Source organism: Colossoma macropomum, unplaced genomic scaffold, assembly GCF_904425465.1.
Source record: "Colossoma macropomum unplaced genomic scaffold, Colossoma_macropomum, whole genome shotgun sequence".
Lineage (NCBI taxonomy): Eukaryota > Metazoa > Chordata > Actinopteri > Characiformes > Serrasalmidae > Colossoma > Colossoma macropomum.
Window position 1 is genome coordinate 4,877,675 of NW_023494785.1, and position 27,949 is coordinate 4,905,623.

The 27,949-nt window shown below is 40.5% G+C and overlaps 7 protein-coding genes across 10 annotated transcripts in view; 1 reads left to right on the forward strand and 6 right to left on the reverse strand.

The window, feature by feature from the left end:
* The window catches only part of prtfdc1a (phosphoribosyl transferase domain containing 1a), a 39,366-nt gene extending 38,668 nt beyond the window's left edge, over nucleotides 1–698 (reverse strand). Inside the window, exon 1 of the mRNA XM_036581713.1 lies at nucleotides 362–698. Coding sequence (XP_036437606.1) covers nucleotides 362–409 — 48 coding nt within the window. The 5' untranslated portion in view covers nucleotides 410–698. The remainder of the gene's footprint in view (nucleotides 1–361) is intronic.
* Nucleotides 699–4,673: 3,975 nt separating this feature from the next.
* Nucleotides 4,674–5,861, reverse strand: LOC118812949 (putative GPI-anchored protein pfl2). The gene is made up of 3 exons (XM_036578058.1): nucleotides 5,426–5,861; nucleotides 5,086–5,328; nucleotides 4,674–4,797 (listed from the first exon to the last, which is right to left on the reverse strand). Exons 1-3 carry the CDS (start codon nucleotides 5,859–5,861, stop codon nucleotides 4,706–4,708), a joined length of 771 nt encoding a protein of 256 aa, XP_036433951.1. The 3' UTR covers nucleotides 4,674–4,705.
* Nucleotides 5,862–6,414: 553 nt separating this feature from the next.
* LOC118815546 (chromatin assembly factor 1 subunit FSM-like) lies at nucleotides 6,415–7,682 on the reverse strand. Its single transcript, XM_036581740.1, has 2 exons — nucleotides 7,295–7,682; nucleotides 6,415–6,610 (listed from the first exon to the last, which is right to left on the reverse strand). Exons 1-2 carry the CDS (start codon nucleotides 7,624–7,626, stop codon nucleotides 6,499–6,501), a joined length of 444 nt encoding a protein of 147 aa, XP_036437633.1. The 5' UTR covers nucleotides 7,627–7,682; the 3' UTR covers nucleotides 6,415–6,498.
* A 1,430-nt stretch (nucleotides 7,683–9,112) lies between these two features.
* LOC118812957 (trichohyalin-like) lies at nucleotides 9,113–11,266 on the reverse strand. Its single transcript, XM_036578070.1, has 2 exons — nucleotides 10,461–11,266; nucleotides 9,113–9,695 (listed from the first exon to the last, which is right to left on the reverse strand). Exons 1-2 carry the CDS (start codon nucleotides 11,264–11,266, stop codon nucleotides 9,113–9,115), a joined length of 1,389 nt encoding a protein of 462 aa, XP_036433963.1.
* Nucleotides 11,267–12,946: 1,680 nt separating this feature from the next.
* On the reverse strand, nucleotides 12,947–13,632 carry LOC118815542 (zinc finger CCCH domain-containing protein 13-like). The gene has a single exon (XM_036581726.1). It carries the CDS (start codon nucleotides 13,624–13,626, stop codon nucleotides 13,099–13,101), a length of 528 nt encoding a protein of 175 aa, XP_036437619.1. The 5' UTR covers nucleotides 13,627–13,632; the 3' UTR covers nucleotides 12,947–13,098.
* Nucleotides 13,633–15,683: 2,051 nt separating this feature from the next.
* On the reverse strand, nucleotides 15,684–24,156 carry enkur (enkurin, TRPC channel interacting protein). Of its 3 annotated transcripts, none has more exons than XM_036581692.1 (5): nucleotides 24,013–24,156; nucleotides 20,935–21,080; nucleotides 18,635–18,867; nucleotides 17,892–18,038; nucleotides 15,684–16,368 (listed from the first exon to the last, which is right to left on the reverse strand). In XM_036581692.1, the coding sequence occupies exons 2-5, from the start codon at nucleotides 21,011–21,013 to the stop codon at nucleotides 16,195–16,197; spliced, it is 633 nt and encodes a 210-aa protein (XP_036437585.1). In that variant the 5' UTR covers nucleotides 21,014–21,080; nucleotides 24,013–24,156; the 3' UTR covers nucleotides 15,684–16,194. The 3 variants fall into 3 exon arrangements, with proteins under 3 accessions (XP_036437585.1, XP_036437577.1, XP_036437593.1); XM_036581684.1 differs by lacking the exon at nucleotides 24,013–24,156 and adding an exon at nucleotides 22,260–22,529; XM_036581700.1 differs by lacking the exons at nucleotides 15,684–16,368; nucleotides 24,013–24,156 and adding exons at nucleotides 16,453–16,521; nucleotides 22,260–22,534.
* On the forward strand, nucleotides 23,744–27,861 carry LOC118815503 (threonine synthase-like 1). Of its 2 annotated transcripts, none has more exons than XM_036581670.1 (2): nucleotides 23,744–23,874; nucleotides 24,586–27,861. In XM_036581670.1, the coding sequence occupies exon 2, from the start codon at nucleotides 24,618–24,620 to the stop codon at nucleotides 26,811–26,813; it is 2,196 nt and encodes a 731-aa protein (XP_036437563.1). In that variant the 5' UTR covers nucleotides 23,744–23,874; nucleotides 24,586–24,617; the 3' UTR covers nucleotides 26,814–27,861. The 2 variants fall into 2 exon arrangements, with proteins under 2 accessions (XP_036437563.1, XP_036437555.1); XM_036581662.1 differs by having other exon boundaries at nucleotides 23,744–23,868; nucleotides 24,581–27,861.
* The last annotated feature ends 88 nt before the right edge of the window (nucleotides 27,862–27,949 follow it).

Sequence of the window (27,949 nt, forward strand, 5' to 3'; positions counted from 1 at the left end):
TGTACTCCTCCACCATGAATGGATTAAAATAAACTGATTAATAAGACCTGTTAGGCCAAAACTTTATCACAAAACTATATAAAACAGTGTCTCAGACATCAGGCAGTGAATTCATAACCATTTCATGTATTAACTCTCTGTGAGGGAGCTTTTAGAGGTGGACGTCTGGTTCCTATCACCACCACTGTGAACAGTTCTGACTCTGTAAGTGTCTCTAGAACAGAGCATTTCACACCAAACCACTCTGAATGACTCTGTTTACATGTTTAATCATTTAATGATGTGGAACTTGACCATCACAGTTGCAGAACAACATGAACAGAAAGTCAGTCATTGAATTCATCAGAAGCTGCATATTTACCACGACACCTTGCTCTTTCCTCCCAGATCCAACCAGCCTGTCCGTCATCTTCACTCCTGAAGTGGACAAATGAATGAAAAAGCACCAGAAGATTCAGGGAAACTTCAGGAAAAAGAGCAGCTACCCTTGATCCTCTCTTGTGTCCTCAGGCTACGGAGCAATTCTGATCCCTGCTGAGCCCAAATACCTTTAGGTGATATATACCGGTCAAGCTTTCAAGCTTACGCCCACAGACACGGGCAGAGTCGGTGTAAAAACCTCCTTCAGGTCCACAGAAAGTTCAGCAGAGCTGCACATGCAGTTCATGGATGCACACTAACACGAGGCACAGCGTTCACCAGTAACTAACAGTTTCTAACGAACTGCACGATTAGAGGTTCATTCTGAAGCACATGCTCGGCCTTATTAACTGGTCACTGGACCAGTACACACCACAAGTCATGCTGAAGTCATTACACACAATAGAGCACAGACATGCGGTGAACGGACACGTCCGGCTGGACGCTTATTACAGCCTTCAGTTTAGAGACCCTCACATAAACTGTTCTCACATTTACACCACGGTTTAGATGTTTACAGTCATATTTATATTCATAACTGTTATTGTATTTATTAATAAACATTGTAAATTGAGATAATAGACTCTGAAAGGTATTTTTAAGGTCAATATTACAATATTGGGAACAGTATATTTTATTTTTCTGACTTATTTCTAGACATTTTTACTTGTTTTGTCATTTTTTATGTGGAATTATCTCACTATATTGAGAGGTAGTTTGCTTGTTTCAGGCATATTCCTTACAATAAGTTATATTATCTGGCAATACAGTGAGATAATTCCACTTTAAAAATGGCTTACAACATGTAAAAAATTGTGTGTGTGTGTCTAGGGTGTTTCCTGCCTTCCGCCCAGTGAGTGCTGGGATAGAGTTCAGCACCCGCCACGAACCCGGAGGATAAGTTGCTTAGATGATGAGTGAGTGAGTGACTTAGCTATGTTCACATTACCAGGCTGAAGTGGCACAAATATGAATTTTTGCCCTAATGTGACTCAGATCTGATGTTTTCAGAGCTGTGTGGACACGCAAATCTGATCTTTTCAAATCCGACCTGAGCTACTTTCATATGGGCTACGTTCACATTACAGGCCTCGTTGCTCAAATCTGATTTTTTGCTCAAATCCGATCTCTCTGACATGATGGTTCACACTTTAGGTAAGTGGTTTAAATCTGTCATTAATGTGACGAACCGGCGTCCTGAAATGACCCTCATGCGCACGTCCTACTCAGTAACGTCACGTGAATGAATCACGTGCATCATCAGCACAAACTAAAGAGCAGAACGAGCTTCGCTGAGAAGATCATTAACTCTGATCAGCTCTCAGCTTCATTATTAGAGCGAGACGAAGGAGAAAAAGGTGAGATGAGCTGCTTTTCCACTGTTTACAGGCTTTAACTTCTGTTCGGCGCTGTTGCCATGGTAACGCTGAATGATGGTCACGTGCAATGGAAAAAAAACACATGAATTACAATCTGAGCGTCACATTAAGGTCACACAGCCACAAATCCGATACGTATCTGATCTAGGGCCACATATGAAAGGCTACGTTCACGTTACCAGGTTGAAGTGGCACAAATCCAATTTTTTACCCTAATGTGACTCAGATCTGATGTTTTCAGAGCTGTGTGGACACACAAATCTGATCTTTTCAAATCCGATCTGAGCCACTTTCATATGTGGTCCTAGATCAGATACGTATGTGACGCTCAGATCGGAATTCATGCACTTTTATCTAGAACAGCCAAAAATGTTTATGTGAATCAGTATTAGCTTAGTGCTAACACACATACTACAATCCCATAGAGGCGCTAGCAGAAATTAGCATTTTTGTAGAGGTGTTTTTTCCTCATTGTTGACTGAAGGCCTAGATCTAATAATCACAGTTCACCACTGGTAAAATATGACCAGTTACTACAGCCAGTAATTTAGTCTCATTAATTTCCTCTCAACACACACATAATAGAAGTCAGTGTGTAGCTGCTTCAGCACTCGTCCATTGGCTTCTATTATAAGTGTTTCTGTTAGCAGGTTGTCTGTAATTTTCTGACTGCAGGGAAAATTACAGTCCTCAACAAGAAACTTTCCGTTACAGACATGTCAGTCATTAGGCTGAAAAACCCTGGAGTTCAGCTTCTCTGATTAGGCTGTTATGCATCGTATCCTTCTAGATGATTCTTCTGCGCAGACGGAGAACACACACACACACACACACACACACACACACACACACACACACACATCCAGCACTTCACATCTAACACGGTCTATGTGTTTTCACAATCATTAATATGAGTGGAGAAACTAACTTTAGAAGCTATTCTGCCCCCTGCTGGTGAACTCGGTAATTTCTCCCCATGTATTCTCTTCATTACTTCAGTGCAGTGCAGTGTTGGCCTGATTAAAAAAACTGGTTTTAAAGATAAACTACTTTAGAAGTGAAGGTAAGATGTTAATGTGTGTGAGAAAGTATTTACATATCTGTTTACTTCTTTTTGCAATATGAATACACAATAATTCCTCATCTCTGCTCCTCTGCGCAGCCTATTTTAGTGATTTTCCTCCTTTAATCCATCAACTTCAACTAATCTTTTAGCTCATCTTTTTTCAGTCATTCCTGTGTAGTCATGTGACCTTCAAATAGCTTTTTTTGTGCCATATTTGAGATGCAAAAATCGTTTTTTGGCGAATACTTTTCCATGGCGATGTAGTTATTTAAGTAATTAATATTTGTTTTTATTGCACACTTAAAACGACTGACGTTGCACTTAAGAGTTTCACACAGATATGATTTTAATCATGAAATGATTATAAAAGAGCAAATAAAAACAAACAGAAATGCACCTGAAACCTACGGCTATTACAGAAGGCCAAACAATAAAATATGTTTTGAACTTCGACTTCAAACAACCAGAAGTGTGAGTGTGTTTGACGTCAGAATAAGGCCAAAAGTTTTGAGAACCAAGAAGCAAAATCCATAACCAAGAAATCAAAATCTGTAAATAAGGGATTATCATTAATGTTAAGAGTTTTAAAAACAAAGCGGTTTCTAAACAGAATATTTTTGCATGTAAGCAGCTTTTTGTGTTTTACCTTCATAAATAATCAGTTTTCACTTTTCATGGAGCTTTTACTCAGTTACACACCTCTCACCGTGTCGTTATCAGTCCGAAAATCTGCTTGATTCGTCCCCAAACTGCCAGATACTGAAGAGTGACTCGGCACCTCGGAGAACATGTTCCTCCTGCTTTAGGCTCCAGTATCGGCGGCTTTACACCACTCCAGCTGATGCTTGGCATCGCACGTAGTGATCTTAGGCTACTGTGCAGCTGCTCAGCCATATTTCATCTGTCCCATTCAATTCCAACTCCGTTATATCATACTCAAGTTCTGCCTGTCACGAGTGGAAACCTGCTTAATAGGGGTCGGGCGTTATTGGTTGGGTTTAGTTGGCCTGCGTCTTTCTGTTGTTTTGTCTGGAGTGGCTTATTGCTTTATTGTTTTGCTTTCTCCACATGGACTCACCTCTGGTTTTATAAGTTTCACAAACATGTGAAGATATGAGAATGCTGGGTTACAGTAAATCTGTCTTTATGTCTGTAAGTGTCATTGTGATTGGATGTGCCCTCTGGGACCAAGAAAGTAAAAATTTAATCTAATCTAATCCAATCAAACAGCATGTCCCACTCAAATGATATTCCACTGCCTGAGGACATGCATGTAGAGTTCTTGGCAGGTCAACTACACACCCAAACATTCAAATATGACTGAACATCATTGCTTGATTGCATCATTGCTTTTAAGGTTATTATATTACATCACATCTAGTGCAAAATACAGACACACTTTTAAACCACAGTATTATTCATTTTGGTAGGTGTTTTTCAATGTTTGATTAATTTCCTTCAGAGTTTTGTTTATGAGGAGAAAGAGTTTATTGATTTTATTTGATGTTTATTTATGTTCTGACGTATCGTGTGTTGTTTTTTCTGGACTTCTTCTGTCAGAACTGTTCAGGATCTGTTCATTCTGTGAGGCTCCAGACTGCGTAACTGTCTCTCCAGTGAATCTTCAGAGCTACACCAGCTGGGAGCTCAGGAACTTTGTTCACCTGTGTTTGTAAATAAAGCTTCAGTTAAATCTGGGTTTTGTTAAATATGACATTCATGATCTGAAAATTAATAAAACATGGGCTGTAAATATATCGAGTTAATTCTTAAAATAACCTTCAGAGGTCAGTGGGATAGGTTGCTGGAGGAGGAGTTGCCTGGCAAACAGTAATTGCCATTATATAATCAGACCAGCAGGTAACTGCCCTCTATAGAAAGGGCAGTGATAAAGACTCTCAGTCCAGACTGGTATCTGAAAGATGTTTTTGTCTGCAAGACAAGAAATAAGTTAAGTGCGTAATGGGAATTACAGTAAATATGATATTTCCAGAACCAGCATTAATTATTAACCTGATAATAATTGATCTGAGGTATAGTTTAAACTACTGGCTTGATCAGCTGGACTAGGACAGTTTGTGATACAGTTATCTGAATTCTGTACTTCATCTGTGGGGCATCATATAGTGTATACATACAATAAGAAGGAAACGCTGAGAGCAGTGGGCAAAACTGGTGAAATTTAAAATGGACTGGTTTGTGTATTTAACATCTGCATACCTTGAGTGGTTGCTGGAGGAGGTGTGTAGGTCAGTGGTGTTACTGCTGGAGGAGCTGTGGAGGTTAATGGTGTTCCAGCTGGAGGAAGTGTGGAGGTCAATGGTTTTACTACTGAAAGAGGTGTGGAGGTCAATATTTTAACTACTGGAGGAGCTGTGGAGGTTAATGGTGTTACCACTGGAGGAGGTGTAGAGGTCTGTGGTGTTACTGCTGAAGGAGGTGTGCAGGTCAGTGGTGTTACTGCTGGAGGAAATGCAACAGTAAGTTGTGTTAATGCTGGAGGGGTTGCTGAAGTCAGTGATCTTACCACTGGACAAGGTGAGGAGGTCAATGGTGTTACCATTGGAGGAGGTGTAGAGGACTGTGGTTTCACTGCTGAAGCGGATGCAGAGGTCAGTGGTTTTACTGCTGGAGGTGTTGTGGAGGTTAATGGTGTTACTGCTGGAGGAAGTGTGCAGGTCTGTGGTGTTACTGCTGGAGGAAGTGTGGAGGTCAATGGTTTTACTGCTGGAGGAGCTGTGGAGGTTAATGTTGTTACCACTGGAGGAAGTGTGGAGGTCAATGGTGTTCCTGCTGGAGGAGGTGTGGAGGTCAATGGTTTTACTGCTGGAGGAGCTGTGGAGGCTAATGTTGTTACCACTGCAGGAGGTGTTGAGGTCTGTGGTGTTACTGCTGAAGGAGGTGTGCAGGTCAGTGATGCTCCTGCTGGAGGAGGTGTGCAGGTCAATGGTGTTACTGCTGGAGGAGTTGCTGAGGTCAGTGATTTTACATGACATTTTAGAACCAGAAGTGGTAGAATCGAACCTACTTTTACCAGCAGGCCACTGTGGAGGTCAGTGGCGTTGCTGCTGGAGGAGGTGTGAAGGTCAATGGTGTCATCGCTAGAGGAGGTGTAGAGGTCAGCAGTTTTACTGCTGGAGGAGGTGCAGAGGGCAGTGGCATTACTCTTGGGAAGTGCAGAGGGCAGTGATGTTACTGTTGGAGGAAGTGCAGAGACCAGTGGTGTTAATGCTGGAGGAGGCGCTGGGGTCAGTGGTGTTACTGCTGGAAGCTTTGCAGAGGTAAGTGGTGTTACTGCTGGAGGAGATGCAGATAGAAAAGATTTTAGGTGAAAGAAACAAATTTTAGAATTGAATCTACTGCTTTGATCAGCAGGACTATAAACTTGGCTACACATTTTTAGTTGTCTTGAAATGTTCAGTAATACAGTTTGTGATATGATGCAGTTAACCGAATGGAAACTTCTTAGCTTCCAAAGAACATCTAATTCATTTAGATGCAGGACATAACAGATATGTACATTAAGGAAAAAGCGTCTGCTGTTTGAGAGGAGGAGGTGTATTTCAGGGTAATTTGAAATGGCCTGGTTTGTGGGGTTTAACATACGCTTATCTTTGAAATGCAGTGCGTTTCTCATAAGGGCAGCCATAAGTCTCCCAGTCTTGGCCCCGTTTGTGCTGCTTCAGTTCTTCCACAGTTCTTCAACTTCTTACGGTCATCCAGCCGTCCAGTTTGAGTAGTGCATCTAAAACAGAGTTTCAATAAAAATAACTTATTGGACATTTTCTTAATATTTAAGCTTCTTAGTATTTACATCACTTTGTTCCAACTTCACCGTAACTTAACCTGAACTTTAACTCTCCATCTTCATACCTACCAAAATAAAATGTGTCACATCTTTATTTACAATGTAAAAATAGTCTAAAAATGGCAGAAGTCACACTCAGAAAGCTAAAGCTTACAGGCATTTTCAAAAAGGACTCTACTTTGCTATTATGTGAACTAATTCAGTGTGATTTTTAAGCTTATATGACATACATAGTTTCTTCATGATATTATGTTGGACCACTTTTCGTGGGGGAGTTGTATATTTTAGTAGTACAGTATGGGAATGAAGGCAAACAAGTGTAGCCAATATTAGCTAAGACAGGTTAAGCTAATATTCCTAGAGAAGATCCTATGAACAAAGCACTGGACAATAGTTTTTAGTTTTTATGCTGACTCAGCATGTATTAAAAATGATATGAACAAATAAACTTGGCGTTTTTTCTCTGTGAAATTCACCGTTTTAACCCAGGAAATGGTGAAGTCATCTTTCACTAGTGAAGACCCTTCAGGTGATCAGATGTTTTGACTGGATGAGATCATTTTAAATTTAAATCGTTTTGGCTTCAAACATTATGAACTTTATGAAGCAGAAATATTTTACCTTTCAGTATTGAAGTTCAGCACAAAGCATCCTCTCGGCATATATAACGACGCCATGTTGCTCATGATGGTGCCGTGTGGAGCTGAGGAGGCTTTCTTCTCATTCTTTTTCTTCTCCTCTTCTTTAGCTTTCTTCTCTGCTTTCTTTTCATCCTCTTTCTTCTCTTCCTCTCTTCGTTTGGCCTCCAATGCCTGTTTCTCCTCCTCTTTTCTAGCTTTCTTCTCAGCCCTTTTCTCCTCCCATTCTCTCCATCTGTCCTCCAGTGCCTGCCTCCTCTCCTCCTTCTTCCTCAGTCTCTTTCTTTTGGCCTGTTCATACTTTGCCAATGTCATCACTCCTTCAGAAGTTTCTGTTTGGAGAGAAAGAGTTGATATTAATACAGGACCTCTACTCTCTCTTTTAAAGACACGACACCTGTTCAGTACCGGTTCTAACCAGCCCTCGTCCACTCGTCCACTAGTCTTTTCCCCTTTGGAGGAATCCCTGGTGCCAGATTAAGAGCCGTTCATTACTTTATTAGCTCAAGTGAAGTTTATTAGATGAGTCCTCGGAGGAGCGACGGATCGAGTGAACACAAACGTTCACTTCGGCAGCAGAACTGACCAAAAATCATTATTAACTGACGCATTTCCCATTTCAAATATTGGTAGATGACTCTGTTTATAAGCCACAGCAGTAAACTACTTTAAAATGGTTAACATTTCATAAATACATCATTCAATTTGTTGGACTAGTTGTAAATGACGAGAGCCCAACTATGTTCTCAAGGTTCTATGTGCCCAATGATCTAGATTCCCAGGGTTCTAGGTTCCCTAGGTTCTAGCTCTTTATACATCATAAATCGATATGATAAATTAAGTGAGCCTCTGAAAGCTAAACTCTGTAAGATACATTAACTTTTTGAGGAATTGCTTTGTCTGGTTTGAGGCTGTTCTGCCCTTTTTATTGTTGTTGCTGGTTGTGTAGCATTTAGTTCTCTAACTAGAAAGTTATCAGAATAAAGTAAGAAGTTTGATGCGGTATGAAGGGAAATGTTGAGGGCGAGTTACCAAGAGCAGGTAAAACAGCACTGAAATGGATGGTCGATGTTTTCAATGAGGATAAGCTCAAATATTCCCTTGTTAGCATGAACGCTAACTCTGCTAATGTTCTGTAATGTTCAGAGTTTGTTTTAACAAGGGAATCTATTTAGAAGCTGAATGTACAGAAAAAACAAATTCAGATTTTTTTTCTGAACATTTAACATCAGAATATGTACATTTGTAAATACAGCAGAAGTTACTGGACGTTATTTGTCCGGATTGAACAACTTGCTCACTTTACTCGGCTAGCTGGCTTGTGCGCATGCTAAAGGCTACACTACTAACAACAACAACAATAAAGGCTCTACACCAACTTTATAGCCAGCCAAAGCAATTATTCATAAACTTTAAATACATTATGTTCTCAAAAACACAGTTAGCATGGCTAACCGATTAGCTCACTGAGGCTAACCCAGCTGAGGGCAAGAAAAAACATTCTTTACATATTTGCCAGTTTTCTGTCATTTTTGATAGCAAAACAAACCGATAAATGTCAGAAATGCAGACTCAAAATCGTAGATATGTAAATTGAATATCATTGGAATTCATAACAAAACTGCCTGCGTAACTATTATTATTTAAATGCACACAAATAATAAATCCACATCAAAAGTGCAGCAAAATGACAAGAATAACTTTTAAGCTTCTGCTGATATTAAATATGAACACTGATATTTGGTTGAAGTCTGTTCTCTAGGACGGCTTTATCCAATCATATGAGGTTCTACAGTGAAGTCTATAAAATAAGTTGCTGAAACTCACTCAAAAGCCTGTATCCATAGTTCATCTCCTTCATGAAGCTCTTCTGGATGGACTTCTGGTGTTTCTCCTTGACCTTCTGGTTGATCCAGCCGATGATGCGCATCCTCTGGTTCTTGTTCTCGGCCTGTTTCCCAGTTCCAGCGTCGTGGTCGGCCTCTTCCACCGTCTCAGAGGATGTGGGTCCATCTTTTGGGTGGTCAGTCTGGGTGGGTGAAGCCTGTTCCATTGCTTCATTGAGAGCCTCTTCTGATTGTGGCTCAGTGAAACCCTCAGGCTTGAGGACGGCTTCCTCCACCACAGAGCTTTCATCTCCACCCACAGTGTCCTCTGTGTGGGGGTCAGTGGGGGGGTCAGTTGGGGAGGGTTCAGATGGTTCAGGCTCCTCCAGGACTGGGTTGCTGGGTTTTATGGAGATGACCAGCGGTCCTCCATTTGGAGAAACAGGCCAGCTAGATCTCTGAGGTTCCTCTTGTTCTTCAAGCTCGGCCTGCTCCTCCTCGTTGTTTGAGGGCTCCTTCAGGTTCCTCTGTTTCCTGCGCTGAACCCGGTTCTCTGTCCTGAACATGTTCACTCCTGGAGAAAACAGCTTCTTCATCAGTTCTCTCTTCCTCTTCATTTCTCTCTCCATGTGTTGACGCCTCGCCTCCGTTATCCTCTCGATCCCCAGCTCTCTCTCGCTGCTCTCCTTCTGACGTCCCTCCTCCTCTCTCTGCTTCTCTGGTTCCTCCTTCTCCATCTCTCTCTGCTTCTCCATATCTAGAACTTGTTCTTGTTCCTCCTCTCTGTTCACAGCTGTCCTCCACACTTCTTCAAAAAGAGACCCCATGTCGCTCTGCTTTTCTTCTTTGCCCTCCGTCGTTCTCTCCATCTCCATATCTCCTCCATCCTTATCTTTCTCTCCCAAGCTGTTTGTGCAGGTGGCGTCTCCCTGCCCCTTCCTCTCTTTCTCCTCCTCTCTCTCCTTCTCCTTTTCTTGGTCTTTCCAGATTTCCTCATGTTTCAGGTTTGCTGTTTCTCTCTCTTCTTCCAGGCGTCTCTGCACGTCTCTCACATGTTCTTCCTTCTCTCTCCTCATTTGTTCAGTCTTCTTTCTCTCCTTCTCCATCTCTGTCTTTCTTTCCCCCATCTCTTTCTCTCCTTCCTCCTCCTCTTTCTTCTCCTCGTCTCTGAGATTTGAAGTGAACTCCAGCTGTGCTGCTTTACATTCTCTTCTCTTTCTCTTTTCATCCTTTTCTCTCGCCTCCAGCTGTCTTTTCATCTCTTTCATCTTTTCTTCCTTCTCTTTCTTCTTTTCTGCTACCATCCTTTTCTTTTCCTCCAGCTTCTCTTCTTTCTCCTTCAGCTTTCTCAGCTTTTCCATCTTCCTTTCTTCAAGCTTTTTCTCCAGCATGTCTGTTTCTTTTTCTTGCTTTTCTTTCTCCAGGTCCATCACTCTTCCTTCTTCTCTCTTTCTCGCTCTTTCTCTCCTGCTCTCCACCTCTCTCCATTCTTTCTGCTGTTTCTCTCGTTCAGTCTTTCGCTGCTCCTCCATCTGGGTCTTCATGCGTTTCTCTTCCTCCATTCTTTCCTTTTCTGCTCTCTCTTTCTCCAGCTTTTCAAACTCCCTCCGTTTTTCATTCTTTCTCTTCTCCTTTTCTCTTTTTTCAGAGATTATTCTCTCCATCTCTTGTTCTTTCTCTTTCACAAGCCTCATTTCTTCCTCTTTCTGTCTGTCCATCTCCAGACATCTATGCTGCCACTCTTCCTCCAGCTCTTTCACTCTTTCTCTCCATTTCTCCTCCTCTCTCCTCAGAGTCAGTTCATTTTCCTCCTCCATCTTTCTCTCCATCTCTCTCAGTCTCTCTTCCACCTCCATCTGTTGATCCTTTCTCTCTCTCTCTAACTCTTTCTGTTTCTCTCTTTCCTTCTCCGTTTCTCTCAGTCGCTCCTGCACCTCCTCTTCCATTCGTTTCTGCCTCTCCATCAGCTCTCTCTCCATCTCTTCTCTTTCTCTCTCTCTCTTTCTCTCCATTTCTTTCAGCACAGCCTGTTCTCTCTCTTTCGCTGCCTTCCTCACCATCTTCATCTCTCTCTCCATCTTTCTGCACGACTCCTCCAGTTTTTCCAGCTTTGCTTTCTCTCTTTTCATCTTTTCTTCCCTCTTTTTTTTCTCCACACTGGCGCTGCACTCTCTTTAACTCTTCCTCTCTCTCTTTCTCTCTTTCCATCTCTCTCTGTCTCTCTTGCAGAACCATCAGCACTTCTCTCTCCTGGTTCCTTTCTTCCTCTCTCTGTCGTTCTCTCTGTGCCATTCTCTCTTTCATTTCCTCCTTCCCTCTCCTCACTCTCTCCTCTCTCTGTCTTTCTTTCAGATTCTCCCTCTCTCTCTCCGTTTCTCTCAGCAGGCTGATCTTCTCCTTCCTGCGTCTCTCCTCGAAAGCCATTCTTTCCTTTACTTTCTCTATCTCTCTTTTCAGAGCCTCCTCTCTCTCTCTCCTTCTCAAACCCTCCATCTCTCTCTCTTTCAGGAGGAGCAGTCTTTCTCCCTCAGCGTCCGGATGATTCCTCTCCTCCTTTGCTATTTTCTCCTTCATCCTCTGCACCTCTCTTTTCAGCTGGTTGCGTCTCTCTCTGCGTGTCAGAAGCTGCATCTCCTGCTCTCTGACGATCTCCTCCATTCCTCTGATCTCTCCCTCCCTGCCGCTCCCTCTCAGGGCCTTTAGATACACTTTAGACACACAACACACACAGTCTGTGAAGAACACTTTCCTGACTGAGACCATCAGCTCTGGGCTTTTACACTCAGACTGAACAAGAGAAACAGGAGAAAGAGTGGAGAAAGGTGGCGAGACGGAGACAAAGAGAGAGAAAGAGAGAGGAGGAGAGACAGAGAGAAAGAGAGAGATAGAGAGAAGAGGAAAAACTGATGGACATGGATAAAGGAAAAGAAGGAAAAGAAACACAAACTGGAGCAAAGACTTGAAGAAATGAAGAAGTGAAAGCTGTTATTCATCTTTGGGCATTTTACACACTGTAGTTCACTTCATTGTGTCTGTCTGTTATTCGGACATTAGGATTATTATTCATTATTCATTTTTACTGATCGACTAACCTGCTGATATAATAATCATAGAAACCTTTAAAAGTCTCTGCTGGGTTTGGGTTTGAGGAGTGAAACATACCTTGGAGAAGAGTTTCTGTTTCTAATTATCTGTCTGTCTGACTATCTTTCTGTCTGTCTGCCTGTCTGGTCTGAATGGTTCTAAGCATGGATGGAAACCATTTCAGTCGTTTTTTTCCCCCACACAGACACAGTTTGACAAGCTGTACAATACTTAAAACCGGGGCTCCGCCTATATGGACTCTCAAATAAGTCTGGTTTATTTACATTGATGCCAAATAAATAAAAGTAGTGCCCGGTTTTTACTCCACTGTACAATAAACGTTAAAGTTTCCATCTAACGCCAATTCCTAAATGTTAAATGTCGCTGCTAACCAGGAGAGAGTAGCTGGTTAATGTTAGCTTAGCTAAAGAGATCCAAACAGCCCAGTACAGGTTCGATTCGACTAACTGGAAGTTCTGCTTCGTTCTGTTGGGCTGACTTTCTCTACAGTAGCCAATGCAGCGTTTCTCAGTGATGCAGCCTTTCACTACATTTAAAGAACTGCTGAGAACCAGTGATGAGTCTTTCACACACAGTCAGTCTAGAACTCATCACTGCTGAACTGCAGCCTCTCCTTTCATTTCTTTTTGAACCTCTCCTTCTTTATCCACAGACTCCACCAGTCAATAAAGAGGAGAAAGAGCAGATCAATCAAACACCGATCACACACTTTACCAGACCTGAAAAGCTCCACTGAGGTTCATTATATGAGTGACTAAAATCATCATTCTGTCCAGTCCAGTAGTTTAGAGCTGAGGCCGAATCTCGACTCTCACTGTAAAATATTTCACTAATATAACTAATAAACTGTCACTGATCAATAACAGAACCTTTCACTGAAGACTAAACTGTCTCTAATCACCAACACTGTGATGAATGAGATCATGAGTCCTACCTTTCTAGTGGACGGCTGGCGCTCTCTCTCCTTTCTCTCCTTCTCTCTCTCTCTCAGCTCTTTCAGCTGCAGTTCTTTCTCCAGCTCTCTGAGTCTCTGGAGCTCCTGCCTCTCTTCCTTCTCCACTCTCTCTCGCTCCATCACGATCTGCAGCTTCCACTGAACCATTTCTGTCTCCTTCTGCCTCTCCCTCTCTCGCTGCCTCCTCTTCTCTTCCAGCTTCCTCCTCCTCTTCTCCTTCTTCTCTCTTTTCTGCTCCCTCTCTTTCAGCTCCTTCTCTCTCTCTATCTCTCTCTGAAGCTGTCGGAGACTCTCCTGCTGTCTCCACCTCTCCAAGAGTTTGTCCTCTCTGCTGAAGAAGGTCAGCTTTGGGAAGCAGCTGCCCCCCCAGCACCCACAGGCTGTGGGAGGACTGGGTGGGTGAAGCCACTGTCGCTCCCGGTTCATCATCTTTGGAGATTCTGGATTTAGAAGACAAAACCACAGTATTAACCTTTAAATACAAACCTGTGAGCTCATTTCTGCTCCAACATCAAAATAGAACAACATTTATTCATGTTAACTCGAGAAAAATGACTTAGGAGAGGAAAATATGACAAATACATGATTATTATTATCATTATTATTATTATTATTATTGTTATTGTTGTTGTTGTGTTATATGATACTTCAAGACATTGTCATGATACAAGATACCCATCACAATATTTAGTTTTAAACTAAATTAATATATAAATAATAGTAATAATACTATTAATAAACTTACACCTACAATAATTTTTATTCAGTGTTTTACAAACTGCTCTAAATCCAGTTAAACAGGCCTAATTATGCTCACTATGCAATGAAACATGTGGTTGTGCAGTGCTCTATATATATTTGTGTACATAATAAATACAATTTGTAAAGCTTAAATTTAGGCCTTAACCAAAGGTTTATACTGAAAAAAGGCTTATACTGATGTAATGTACAAATGTGTTTATCAAGACAAAAATAAGTAAATATAACTACAGAACCTCCGTTACATTCTACATTTTGAGAAAACTGTGCACTGACTGAGCCTCTACATTCAACAGTCAGCAAGCAGGACCTTTAAAACTGTCTTAGAAATCAGCAAAAACAGGAATAAAAAGCTAATAAATAGAATAAAGTTGCTGTAGAGGACGTGTGGCCTTTTTTGCTATAATCTCTGAGACATTTAGCTCAAGCTCTCTCTCTCTCGGCTAACTGTGCTGAGTGCTGAACATTTTTAACTCGCTCAAAAATGTTTTCAGCCATTACAGAATCACCTCTGGCTCTGTTCATCAACATTTTTCATTTCTATAAGTTGTAGAGTACTAGCATCATACTACAGTAATCATACCAAACTGGTTTTATGTTAATGAAAACTGTGACTCAGTGACTCCTAAATGTTTCATGTATTGTAGAAGTACAGAGAGAGAGAGAGAGAGAGAGAGAGAGAGCGAGAGGAAGGGGGTAATGATATTACTACTGAAAAATATAAAAATAATAGATTTAAAAGGACAATTTATTCATAACTGCCATAATATCAGAGAAAAAAAGTTACATACAGCATATATTCAGTTATATAGTAATATTTCAGATTACTGTTTACATTGTTTTTGTTTTATTATTATTATTATTACTATTATTATTGTTGTTGTTGTTATTTGCATGTCCATATTCATTTTATACATATATGTATTATCATTATTCTACTTCAAGCTTTATACCTTTTTTTTACTCATTTATCTTTATGAAGTTCTTTTAATCATTTTTATATTAACGATAGCTCAATTTAACATGTATTGTGCAGCTTTGGTAACATACGTCTCATATCGTGTCATGCAAATCCGTCTCTGTCCAAAGAAAAACATGTACCTCCATTTTTTCAGATTTTTACTTTTCTACATCATTTGAGCTCAGCAGCTGTCCTGTTTACACGGTGTGAAAATTCCATGATGATTGGGCCAATAGAAATGCTCCAAAACTGCTCCAGAGTAAATCTCTTTACATTAACTTACGTTAAAAGTAAGGAATGTTTTTATGTGTTTACTTTCTCCTGTAAGGTTAGTATTGTGGAGATACTGTTTTTCTTTGGACAGCGACGATATAATGAGAGAGAGAGAGAGAGAGAGAGAGAGAGAGAGAGAGAGAGAGGTAGGAGAGTAAGAGAACACCCATATATATATATATATATATATATAGACAGACGGATAGATAGATAGATAGATAGATAGACAGATAGATAGATAAACAGACATATATAGACAGATGGATAGATAGATAGACAGACAGACAGACAGACAGATATATATATATATATATATATATATATATATATATATATATATATATATATATATATATATATACATAGATAGATAGATAGATAGACAGACAGATAGATAGACAGACAGAAGACAGATAGATAGATAGACAGACAGTGTGAGTGTGAAGAACCTTTGAAAGGTTTAAATTACTTTCACATAATGTAAAGGCTCTATACCAACTCATGAGTTCTTCCTGGAACCTTTACGTTATGTGGAGGTTCTTTAAACTTTAAGGTTCTTCACACTCATCTCTTTTATAAAAACGGTTTTCTGAGGAACCATCTATTGAAAGATTTCTAGGGAACTAAAAATGCTTCTACTATGGCATTGTGCAAAGAACCCTTTCTGGAACCTTTATTTTTAAGACTGGAGAAAGAGAGAAAGACAGAGGGAGAGAAGCAGAGAAAGAGAGAGAAAGAAACAGAATGACATAAAAACTTGAGCTCTTGAGCGATATCTTCATTACAAACCAGTTAGTCAGTGAAGTTGGTTTATTTGTATGGGAGAAAAGGATAAATGTCCTTAAAAGGTCTCATTGTTGTGTTACGTAATGAGTGAGGAGCTCAGACACTCTGGAGTTAGTCTAGAGGAGTAAAGGCTGTGTGGAGGCAGTTCACAGTAAACGTGCTGTTAATGTTCCACACGTCTCTGTGGTTCTGTCTGTGGTGTTCAGAGTGGTCAGTGGTCAGATGTTGGTAATGTAGATGATTTTATATCGCTCCATCAGGTCTATGTCCCTCTCCAGCTGCTTCATCTTCATCTCCAGATGCTCCTTCCTGTACTTCTTGGAGGCTGTGTCTGTGACCACGGAGAGCCCCTGGAACTGATGGTGGAGCTCATCCCAGTTCTTCTTCAGACCCTGCAGACAGGATGAGACTGGATTAGAGGAGAGAAATAAAACTCACCCACAGGATGAAGAGCAGTGAACTGAGCAGACGGTGAAGGTCGTCAGTCGTTCAGGTTTAAGCTTCCATGTGAAGCCCTTTATTTAAGCATGTTTTAGGAAAAGAGTCTGCAAGTGAAAAACAACAACAACAAAAAAGGTGGTAAAGAAAAAAAAAGAAGAAATAAACTACTAATTAATCAGCACAGCACTGTTAACAGATACACAACCTCAACACCACAAACTCAGCTCTTATGACAAAACAGCTGTAAACTACTTATTCAGACAACAGAATACAGATTATGACAAAAATGTTGGGGAAAAACAATTTTTTTACGGATTTATCTCGAAATCTTACTGTGTTTCGGTAATGGACGTTTCATCAGTTAAAACTGGAAAATGTTACTAAAAATCAATTCAAAATCAATTCAGATGTATTTTTAATTATTCAACTAGGCATCTTTGTATATTTAAAAAAGAGAAAACACTTTAATTTTAGTTTTAAGTTTTCCAGTTGGGCTCCAGTAGGTGTGTATTTTGTACACTATTGTCTGCCCTCTATCCATCTAGCTAGCTTGCTATTTGTCTGCTGTCTATCTGTCTGTCTGTCTATCTATGTAGTATATATCTATCTGTCTGTCTAGCTAGCTAGTTAGCTATCTATTTGTCTACTATCCATCCATCTGTCTGTCTGTCTGCCTGCCTAGCTAGCTAGTTAGCTATCTATTTGTCAGCTGTCTATCTATCTTTCCGTCTGTCTGTCTGTCTACCTAGCTAGCTAATTACTTAGATATTTGTCTGCTGTCTATCTATCTATCCATCTGTCTGTCTGTCTGCCTGCCTAGCTAGCTAATTACTTAGATATTTGTCTGCTGTCTATATATCTATCCATCTGTCTATCTGTCTGTCTGTCTGCCTGCCTGCCTAGGTAGCTAATTACTTAGATATTTGTCTGCTGTCTATCTATCTATCCATCTGTCTGTCTGTCTGTCTGTCTGTCTGCCTGCCTAGCTAGCTAATTACTTAGATATTTGTCTGCTGTCTATCTATCTATCCATCTGTCTGTCTGTCTGTCTGCCTAGCTAGCTAATTACTTAGATATTTGTCTGCTGTCTATCTATCTATCCATCTGTCTGTCTGTCTGTCTGCCTGCCTAGCTAGCTAATTACTTAGATATTTGTCTGCTGTCTATCTATCTATCCATCTGTCTGTCTGTCTGTCTGTCTGCCTGCCTGCCTAGCTAGCTAATTAATTATATATTTGTCTGCTATCTATCTATCTATCTATCTATCTATCTATCTGTTACAAGAAACAAGAAACTTAAACAGCACTGCAGGTTTATGTTGTACTGGAATGACACTGAATATTTACTATGACAAATCTCGATATAGTTGTAAATGAATTGCTCATTTTTTAGAATGTGATCATTAATATTGTACACGTCTCTGATATCCTCAGTGAGATGATGAATGTAGGTGTATGTGGTTTGGAGGGCTGACCTGCAGGATGTTCTGGCGCTCCTCCTCAGGGAGCTGCTTCATTGCTCCCTCTTTCAGTCTCTCCTTCACGTAGTTATCATACTCCTCCTGCTCTCTCCGCACCTCCTCACGCCGCTGCTGCAGATAATCTGGAGTCTGACCATAGTCCTATATCAGGGGTAGACATTTAAATGGGTCACTGGTTCGAGTTTTTAATTTTCTCCTCTTTTGATGACCCCTAAGTTTACACAGAGCGGAGATTCGTTTGGGGATCAAAGGATGAAATTTATTACAGTAGAGGAGACTAAGCTGCAGTCCTTATGCATATAGGACAGAATAAGCAAGACATAAAGGACAACAGTAATATAGGCTTAACATACACAGAACAGATAAAAAAGTCAAATATATAATAAAGACTACAGATAGATACATAGATAGATAGAGAAAAGAAAGAAATGTAGAAATAGAGAAAACAACCGAATGACAGCTGAAGAAATCATATAAAGCCAATAATATAAAGACAATAGAAATGTGATGTATCAAAACATGTAAGCTGCTAATTATGGCTGACTAGTGGAGTAATCTAACGTGTTGCATGGGACTTTGACATCAACATGCAACATGCAACCAGTTGCATGAAACTTTCACCGCTGTACTGTACTGTAAATGCTCCACATACAAATACACATAAACCAAAACCAGTAGCTGTAAAGTGAGAACACCAGTCATCATGAGAAAAACCCTGGTGATGTTTTCTCACTCACTTTTTTCTTGATGTACTTGGGGAGCAGGCCTGAGTTCTCCAGCAGCTGTTTATCTCCGTGTCTGGTGTCCGTGTAAGTGGGCTGCGGCTTCCGCGGCACGGCCATGATGTTCTCGATCGCGTTTGTTTTCACAAAGTTCTTCTTGGTGTGGATGCCCATGGGCGGATAGTCGGTTGTAGCAGGAATCGGAGGCTTCTTAGGGTGGCCCTCGCCTCCATACAAGAAAGGCTTCTCTGAAGGAGCAACAGAACAAACAGAGCTGCCTTATAAGACAAAAGCAAACACTGCAAATAAAGACTTCAGCCTACTTTAAAATGAAGGCATGGCTCTTTTTTGCATTGATTTAAATTAGGGTCAGACATGAATGACACCTAGTCTTAGACAGTACAGTGCCAATGGCAAATCACCACTGGATTATTTTCAGCCCAGACCTTTGCTTAAAGGGGAAATCCACAGATTTATATAAGATGTAAACAGAGTCATTCAGAGTGGTTTGGTGTGAAATGCTCTGTTCTAGAGAGACTTACAGAGTCAGAACTGTTCACAGTGGTGGTGATAGGAACCAGACGTCCACCTCTAAAAGCTCCCTCACGGAAAATTACTACATGAAGAGGCTACTATGCTGCCTGATGACCAAGACATTGTATTATGATAGTTTTGAGACAGTGTTGCCTGAAACACACTTTGTAAAATCTATTCATAGTGGTACTTGTAAGTTTTAATAGTACCCAAAGGAAACTTTTTTTTTCATATTTATCACTATTTTACTGTCATCAACAGTAAATATAAACACCCAGAAGACTCGTGTAGGTTCACTGGTGGCTGTGAATAGTAAATAAAATGTCTATATTTGTGTTGTAGTCATGGTGACCCCTGGTTCCTATCATCACCACTGTAAAGACCTCTGAGTCTGTAAGTTTCTCTACAGTGAACCATTTCACACCAAACCACTCTGAATGACTCTGTTTACATCTCAGTGATTCAATTATGCAGTTAGTTTGAAATATTTGTGAATTCCTTTTTTAATCTACATTCTTAAAAAAGATGGTTCTTCAAGGGTTCTTTAGTAAAATGAATGGTTCTGTTTAGAACCACGAGATCTATATAGAACCATTCCATGCTTAAATGGTTCTGTGCATGGTGAATTGGTCTTCTGATCTATATAGGTTCCTATATAGGAACCTTTTTGAAAATGGTTCTACATATATAGCACCAAAAAGGGTTCTTCTATTGCATATAAGCTTGACATCATAACAATAGAACTCCTTTTGGTGCTATATAGAAGTCATGGTTCTGAATAGAACCATTCCCTTTACTAAAAAACCTTGAAGAACCATCTTTTTAGAAGTGTAGATGTGATCATTTCTGTTACTAAGCGCATTAATTTGCACTCAGCTAAATCTACCCAAATGGCAAAAAAATATGGAAATGTATTTTTATATATTTTAAACACATTGAAGTTTGTGCTGAAAAACATTACAAACACAAAAATGTATTTCAGTATATTTTGCCATATTAACCAAATATATTTTAAAATACATTTATTTTTAAAAGTGTGGGGAATTATTACACATAATAATGTACCAAATAAAAATAAATGTATGTAAATGTTTTTATCACATATATTTGAAATGTACAAAAATAGCTTTAATACCTTTTGACATAAAATCGTTTTCCAGCATCTTAATTTTAAATATTAGCAAAGCTTTAATATGGCAAATGTGGGTGTTGTAGGTATTGATACTCTGTGAACATGCAGTTATGATTTGATATCTTGCTTATTTAATATATATTTTGTGTGAGTGCCTTACTGCATACGTACATGGTTAATGCAAAGCACACTGCAAAACACAGAACCATTTAAAAACATAGTAACAAATAAATGCATTTTAAAAATATATTTAGCAAATAATTTTTTGGGTGAGCATATGTTTATTTGATAAACATATGCACACACACACATTTACTAAGCTGCTTATCCTTCTGGGACGTGGGAAGTGCTGGACTCTATCCCAGCGGTCATTGGGTGGAAGACAGGAAACACCCTGGACAGTCCGCCAGTCCATCACAGGGATTTATTTGATTAACACGTTTAGAATATTTTTTCTGTATAAGTAGTACAATTAACTAGGGATGAATGCTCAAAAATGTATTAAAAAGTATTAATTACTTCATCATTTTTCTAACACTTTTTATTACAGTGTACTCAAGTATCTCAGCATAACTCAAAGGTTTCACTCGTGTCACGTGAAACGTGGTGACATTCTGTCTTAAATAAACAAGAGTGAGCTGTTACTTACTCTCTGGAAGTTTGGGCTCCTTGGAGTGTTTTAACAGGTATTTATCAGGAGAAGGCATGTCCACCTGTGCTGGTCCCATAGTCTTGTTGGAGGTTTTGTTCAGCTGTTTCTCCTGCTTTACTTGTTCTCTGAACTTGGATATATACCTGAAAATTAACATGAATCATATGTATGGCATACCTGCACTGTATGCACATTTCCCCAGCAATATAATGGACCAGACTGCATATCATGTCTTTTAAAAATATCCAAATCGTACTGCTTTGTTTCGAATTCAGCGTATTCACGCATTACTGCTTGACATGACCTCAAATTACGTCTCAAATAACTGAACTATGCAGTAAACAAAGTCATTCAGAGTGGTTTGGTGTGAAATGGTTCACTGTAGAGAAACCTACAGACTCAGATGTCTTTACAGTGGTGCTGATAGGAACCAGGCGTCACAATGTCTAAAACACTAATATAGACATTTTATTTACCATCAAAACCACCAGTGAACCTACACGAGTCTTCTGAGTGTTTCTATGTAATATTGATGATGATAAAATACTGATAAATCTGGAAAAGAGGTTGAAGTAAAAAAAAAAAAAGACTTTAGGCCAAAAACATCTCAAAACTACACGCTTAAAAAGGATGGTTCTTCAAGGGTTCTTGCGTTCTATATACAACCATTTGCATTCTTAAATGGTTCTTTGCATGGTGAAATGGTTCTTCAGATTGATAGAGAATGTGCTGTATACCCCCAAAAAGGGTTCTACTACTACTACTACTACAATGTTGACATCGTAACAATAGCAGAACCCTTTTTAGTGCTATACAGAACCATTTTCAAAAAGGTTCGATATAGAACTCATGGTTGTATATTGGCTTTACTAAAGAACCCTTGAAGAACAATTTTTTAGAATATGTAACTTATCGTAAAACAGTGTCTCAGTCAGGCAGTGAATTCATAACCATTTCATGTAGTAACTTTCTGTGAGGGAGCTTTTAGAGGTGGATGTCTGGTTCCTATCACCACCACTGTGAACAGTTCTGACTCTGTAAGTTTCTCCAGAACAGAGGATTTCACACCAAACCACTCTGAATGACTCTGTTTACATCTTAACGATTTAACTATGAAGAAAATCTGGAAAATCGGTGGCGTTCCCCTTTAATAGCGCCTCACAGTCAGCGTTAAGGTCTCTGAGACTCAGTATTGATTATTAACACGCGAATATAAAGGTTTCTCTCAGGCATTAATGCTGTTACCAGTCCTGACCTCATAGTTAGGCTGAATGCAGTGTTTTGAATGTGAGATAATCGACAGTATGGACCGTTAAAGTTACCTCGGCGGCTTCTGGACCTTCTCCTCTTCTCTGGGGATCAGATTATAAATCCTCTCGGGAGGATGGAGGACTGTGTTGGACATGCTGGCCGGCGGAAGACTATAAAGGGCGCTCAGAAAGGAAAAAATAAAATAACAGCTAATTCTAATAATAAAAGATAATAAAATACTCGTTCAGTTCTGGAACCAGCAGCTCGACGGAAGCGGAGCGCTTTGTTGCCAAAACGTTTCCATGACAACCGTTGCCACGCAGCCAACAGTTCTGGTTGCGCTGTTTTGTTGTTGTTGTTGTTGAAAGCAAAACAGTACACAGAACATCAGATACACATAAAATATATACATATAACAGCGTACACACGCATAAATGTGCATAACCATACACATATAGTGACGTACACTCATGATTTAACAGTTTTATGGCTTTTTGTTTTACAGAGAGCTTAACTGGATTCATTCAGTAATGCTCCATCTCCTTTTCAAAAGCAACAAAAATCGCCTTTTGCCTGAGAGTTTACACTTCTGAACATAAAACTGTTAAAAGTACGAGATTTATAATATATTCATTCAACACAGCTTCCTGACCCCGTTTATAATTGCACTATTTATACCGACAGACCTTAATCTGTATGTGCCTTATGCCACTTTAGTGTTAATTTCAGGGACCTTCTTATATTTTTTTTATTCTATTTTTCTACAATTAGTGTTTATTTTTACGATTAGTGTTTATTTAGTGTCTATTTAATTCACACATTTCCTGTTTGCCGTCTATTTAATGTTATTGCTACACCATGGGGTCTGAGAGTAACGCGATTTCAATACTCTGTATGTCCTGTACATATTGTAGTATTGACAATAAAAGCTGACTTGACTTGATGTCAGCTTTTATTGTCAATACTACAATATGTACAGGACATGCAGAGTATTGAAATCGCGTTACTCTCAGACCCCATGGTGACTTGACTTGATGTCTGCCCTGCGATGGACTGGCGACCTGTCCAGGGTGTATCCTGCCTTCCGCCCGATGACAGCTGGGATAGGCTCCAGCACCCCACCGCGACCCAGAAGGATAAGCGGTTTAGATGATGGATTGACTTGATGTGTGCATTTCCCTTTGCACTGCTTATGCATTGATCATATCCACGTATGACTTACACAGCTGTGAATAAATAAATAAATAAATAAATATTTTTATTTTATTTTATTTTACTTTGTTATTCAGATGTGGATGTATGTATTTTCCTTTCATTTCAATTGATATAAATCTGTATATTTAATTCTTCCAAGATTGTATTTGGAGCTGTACGTTTACTTCTGTGCACGATTGTTTACATAAACATGTAAAATACAAAAAAAATAATAATTCTGCAAATAAATATGAATTATTTCGTGTTTTTGAGCGCGGTTTTGTTTAAGAATCAAGTCACTCCGACGTGAATAAATAAATGAGTGAATCAGGTTCAGAGTTCAGTTATGAAGTCAGTGAGTCTGTGCGGACGGAAATGTCCCCTCGCAGTTGTCGTACTTGTTTACCTGAGAGCAGACAGTGAAGCGGGAGACGTACGTTGGGAGAAGCTGCTGCGGGCCAAAACCTGCACGTTTGTTGGTATTTTTCACAGGTAAAAGTAACGTTATGAACTGTCGGACATATATTTATTCCACAGAAAGTCCTCCTCAGTCTTACAGCCGCGGTGAGCCGCGTTATTTCAGCCAGTGCGGCTCGCCGTAAACCTCGCTTCCTGACACAGTAACGTTACCTTTCAGCTCCTCGGTCACTGAACCGTGTCTTCAGTGATGTTCCGGTAACTGCGGTCCTCCGGTTTTAAAGCTGTAAATAATGCTGCTTATTCATGGCCGTTTCTGACACACAGACTTTGAACGAGGCTGCAGTCAGCTTCTTATTCGCCGACTGCCTGTTAGAGTTTTTCCGCTCCACCTTAAATGGTGCTTAAGTATTTATTACAAAGGCGCCAGAATGTAGTTGCTACTGTTTAAGGTGGAACGGGAACAGTTGAACACGATGCTGGCGAATAGGAAGGAGACTTCAGCCTCATCACTTCTTAGGCACTTTGAGGCTGGGCGATTAAGCGGTTATGAAAACAAGATAATCGAGATAAAATGATCACTGTGCTGCGTTCTGTTTCGCACTGATGCTCTCATTATGTCTTGTGTTGTAAATCCAGCCCCCCAAATGTATGTTTTTGTCATTAAACTTTTAAAACAATTTCAAATTCATGTTACATTCTAATATATTACATGTTGTCTGCCAGAGCTAACATAATGGAACGAGACGTCTGAAAAACAATCTATTGTATTTTTTTTATCCACAGATAAAAAAAAAACTTGAAATCACTGTTTCAAGATGACGTCTAGATATTTCTGCCGTTTCTTTGCAAAAATGGAAAGAATGAGGTGCCACCAACTCTTCTTTTCTCATGCTCGTTCTCCTTCATGCCTAGCAACAGCACAGCTGTCCACAAAGAGTCCTCAGCCACTGGAGAGAAACGTTCTTCTCATGGGTCCCCCTGGGGCAGGGAAGACCTCTGTGGGCCGCATATTGGCTCACAGGCTCGGGATGCCCGTCATTGACATAGACGATGATGTTCTGGAGAGGACGTGGGGGATGCCTGTGGCGGAGAAGCTGGCTGAAGTTGGTGAGGAGTGTTTTTTGGATGAAGAGGGCCGAGTTGTGTGTAATTTATCTGCGTCTGGGTGCGTGATCTCGCTGTCCGGCTCCAATCCGCTCCACTCGGACGCCATGCTCCACCTGAAACGTTCTGGATTCGCTGTGTATATAGACGCGGACGTAGATGACATCATCGAGAGGCTGTCCAGAATGAAAGTGAACAGAATCATGGGTCAGCGTTCTGGCGTTTCCATGAGGGAGATATTACAGTATAGGAAGCAGTTTTATGAGAAGTGGTCAGACACTAGAGTGTTCTGCGGTAGAGGGGACAGTGTTGAGGAAGTGGTGGAGAAGGTCCTTCAAGTTCTGGCTAGATATCAGGAATCAGAGTCAGAGACTTTTACCTCCACGAGGAGCCAGCCTGGACCATCTGGTGGCCTGAAGTTCTTCAGCGACGTTGTTGTGGAGGGATTAGCTCCAGATGGAGGCCTGTATGTGCCCAGTAAAGGATTCCCGAAACTGGAACCTTCTGAGTGGCTCAGATTAGCCAAGATGTCTTATCCTGAGCGAGCGCAAGTCATACTGGAAAAGTGCATACATCCGATGGATATCTCTCCTTTAGAACTTCGCTCCATGGTGAACCAGGCCTATGGGGAGAACTTTGCCAGTGAATCAGTTGCACCTGTTAAACATCTGGCTGAGGAGCAGTATGTCCTGGAGCTCTTCCATGGCCCGACTGCATCCTTCAAAGACCTGGCCTTGCAGTTAATGCCGCAGATGTTTGCACACTGCCTTCCGCAGATGTGCAACTACCTGGTCCTGGTGGCCACGTCTGGAGATACTGGCAGTGCTGTTCTCAGCGGGTTCAGCAGCCTCAAAGGGAGTGACAGGATTGGTTTGTTGGTGTTTTTCCCAGAAGATGGTGTGAGTCTCATTCAGAAACTGCAGATGACCTCATTTAAGGAGGGAAACGTCCGGTCTGTGAGCGTCCTTTCTGACTTCGACTTCTGCCAGAGGAGCATCAAGAGGATGTTTGGAGACTCTAGCCTGACTGGTCACTTGGCTGTTGAGTATGCTACCGTTCTAAGCACGGCTAACTCCATAAACTGGGCACGCTTGCTTCCGCAGGTTGTTTACCACTGCTCTGCCTACCTGGACCTGCTCAGAAAGGGAGCGGTCACATTCGGCGATCCGATTGACGTCTGCATCCCCACTGGAAACTTCGGGAACTCCATGTCCGCCGTCTACGCGAAACAAATGGGCATTCCAATAAGGAATGTCATTTGCGCGTCCAATCGGAACTGTGTAATCGCCGACTTCATCTCTACTGGACAGTATGATCTCCGTGGCAGGAAGCTGGTTGTATCAAATTCTCCCGCTATTGACATTCTGAAGTCCTCAAATCTTGAGAGGTTCATATATCACGCCTCCGGTGGGGACAGCGATCTTGTCCGAGGTTTGTTTATGAGCCTTGAGAAGCAGCAGTGCTTTGCAGTATCTGAGGACTTACTACAGAGGATACGGCAGGACGTCCAGGCTGGCTGGTGCTCAGAGGAAGACTGTCTGACCACCATTCACAAAGTGTACTCCAAAACAGGCTATATAATGGACACCCACACAGCTGTGGCCAAAGCGGTGGCTGACCGGGTGCACGACAGGACGTGTCCTCTCATGCTGTGCTCCACCGCGCACTACGGCAAGTTCGCCCCGGCTGTTCTCAAAGCTCTCCGATGCTCCAGCGTTCCAGATCAACCTGTGGAGCAGCTAAACGCACTCTGTGCTATTGGAGGTCGAGAGCAAATGCATAAAGCTCTGTATAAGTGCCTGAGAGACAGACTGAACCAGCCACATACCGTGTGCCAGTCTGATTTTGATGTGCTAACAGATGAAGTAGAATCTATGATTCAAGACTCGTTTCTGAAAGTCATGTGAATTTACAGCTTTAGCTGCCCGCTTGTTAAACACTGATTTATTAAAATTTCAGCAGAACTCAATAAATAAATTCAGAGTGTTTTGGTGTGGAACGGTTTACTGTGGATAAACTTACAGACGCTTTATCTTACATATATCTTTACAGTGGTGCTGATAGGAACCAGGGGTCACAATGACTACAACACAAATATAGACATTTTATTTACTATTGACAACCACCAGTGAACCCACACGAGTCTTCTGAGTGTTTATATGTAATGTTGATGATGGTAAAATAGTGTAAATCAGAAAAAATATATTTTCTTTGATGATTATTTTGCTGCAGAACACCTGCATATATGAATCCACCATGAATTAAAGACGTTTTAGATGAAAACCTCGTCAAAACTATCATAATACAATGTCTCGGGCATCAGGCAGTGAATTCATAACCATTTCATGTAATAACTTTCTGTGAGGAAGCTTTTAGAGGTGGACGTCTGGTTCCTATCACCACCACTGTGAACAGTTCTGACTCTGTAAGTTTCTCTAGATCAGAGCATTTCACACCAAACCACCCTGAATGGCTTTGCTTACATCTGTATCTATTTAATTATGCAGACATTTTGAAAAATTGGTGGAATTCCTCTTTAAGGCAGATGGTACTTTTCAAACCTGTCCACTAGATGGTGCTGTCTACCTGCGTTATCAAAATTTGTATTATTTTTAAGGCCCAAAAAGTTCACAGTCCACACAACACAGTCTACATAACTGTATAACTTGCACATTAGTTTAAGAGTAGTTACTGAATAACAGTATGGTAGTATTAATAATAACTGCTTATTAATAAGCCCACAGTTTAAGGGCACTGATCAGCGTTATTCAAGTCCATGACTGTACAGGTTTAGTTTGTTCTTTGTTTCTGAAACACTTGATTTAACTAATCACTGTATTGTTTTCATTAAAAAAGGATCAATAAAGCTATTTTAAAAATAATGCACTCTCAAATGCAGTGACATAAAATGATTGTATTAAATAAATTGTAATGAGATTAAATATAATAAAATAATTCTGCTGTTAGTTATCTTATATTTTTTTGAAGTCATCCATCATTCATGTGTGGCTTTGCACTGTTAATTTAGTTACCTGCCAGTTTC

Coding starts and splice junctions, on each gene's coding strand:
- LOC118815542 (XM_036581726.1), bottom strand. CDS start 13,626: ATGATGAACCGGGAGCGACAGTGGCTTCACCCACCCAGTCCTCCCACA.
- LOC118812949 (XM_036578058.1), bottom strand. CDS start 5,861: ATGTCATGTAAAATCACTGACCTCAGCAACTCCTCCAGCAGTAACACC. Junction 5,329..5,425: donor CCTCTACACCTCCTCCAATG/GTAACACCATTG, acceptor CATTTCCTCCAG/CAGTAACACCACTGACCTGC. Junction 4,798..5,085: donor TCCTCCAGCAACCACTCAAG/GTATGCAGATGT, acceptor CTTGTCTTGCAG/ACAAAAACATCTTTCAGATA.
- LOC118812957 (XM_036578070.1), bottom strand. CDS start 11,266: ATGAAAAGAGAGAAAGCAAAGCTGGAAAAACTGGAGGAGTCGTGCAGA. Junction 9,696..10,460: donor CTGAAGGAGAAAGAAGAGAA/GCTGGAGGAAAA, acceptor GAACATGTTCAG/GACAGAGAACCGGGTTCAGC.
- LOC118815546 (XM_036581740.1), bottom strand. CDS start 7,626: ATGACATTGGCAAAGTATGAACAGGCCAAAAGAAAGAGACTGAGGAAG. Junction 6,611..7,294: donor CTGAACTTCAATACTGAAAG/GTAAAATATTTC, acceptor ACTCTGTTTTAG/ATGCACTACTCAAACTGGAC.
- enkur (XM_036581684.1), bottom strand. CDS start 22,342: ATGTCCAACACAGTCCTCCATCCTCCCGAGAGGATTTATAATCTGATC. Junction 21,081..22,259: donor AAGGTCCAGAAGCCGCCGAG/GTAACTTTAACG, acceptor GTTAATTTTCAG/GTATATATCCAAGTTCAGAG. Junction 18,039..18,634: donor CCAAGTACATCAAGAAAAAA/GTGAGTGAGAAA, acceptor CCCCTGATATAG/GACTATGGTCAGACTCCAGA.
- LOC118815503 (XM_036581670.1), top strand. CDS start 24,618: ATGACGTCTAGATATTTCTGCCGTTTCTTTGCAAAAATGGAAAGAATG.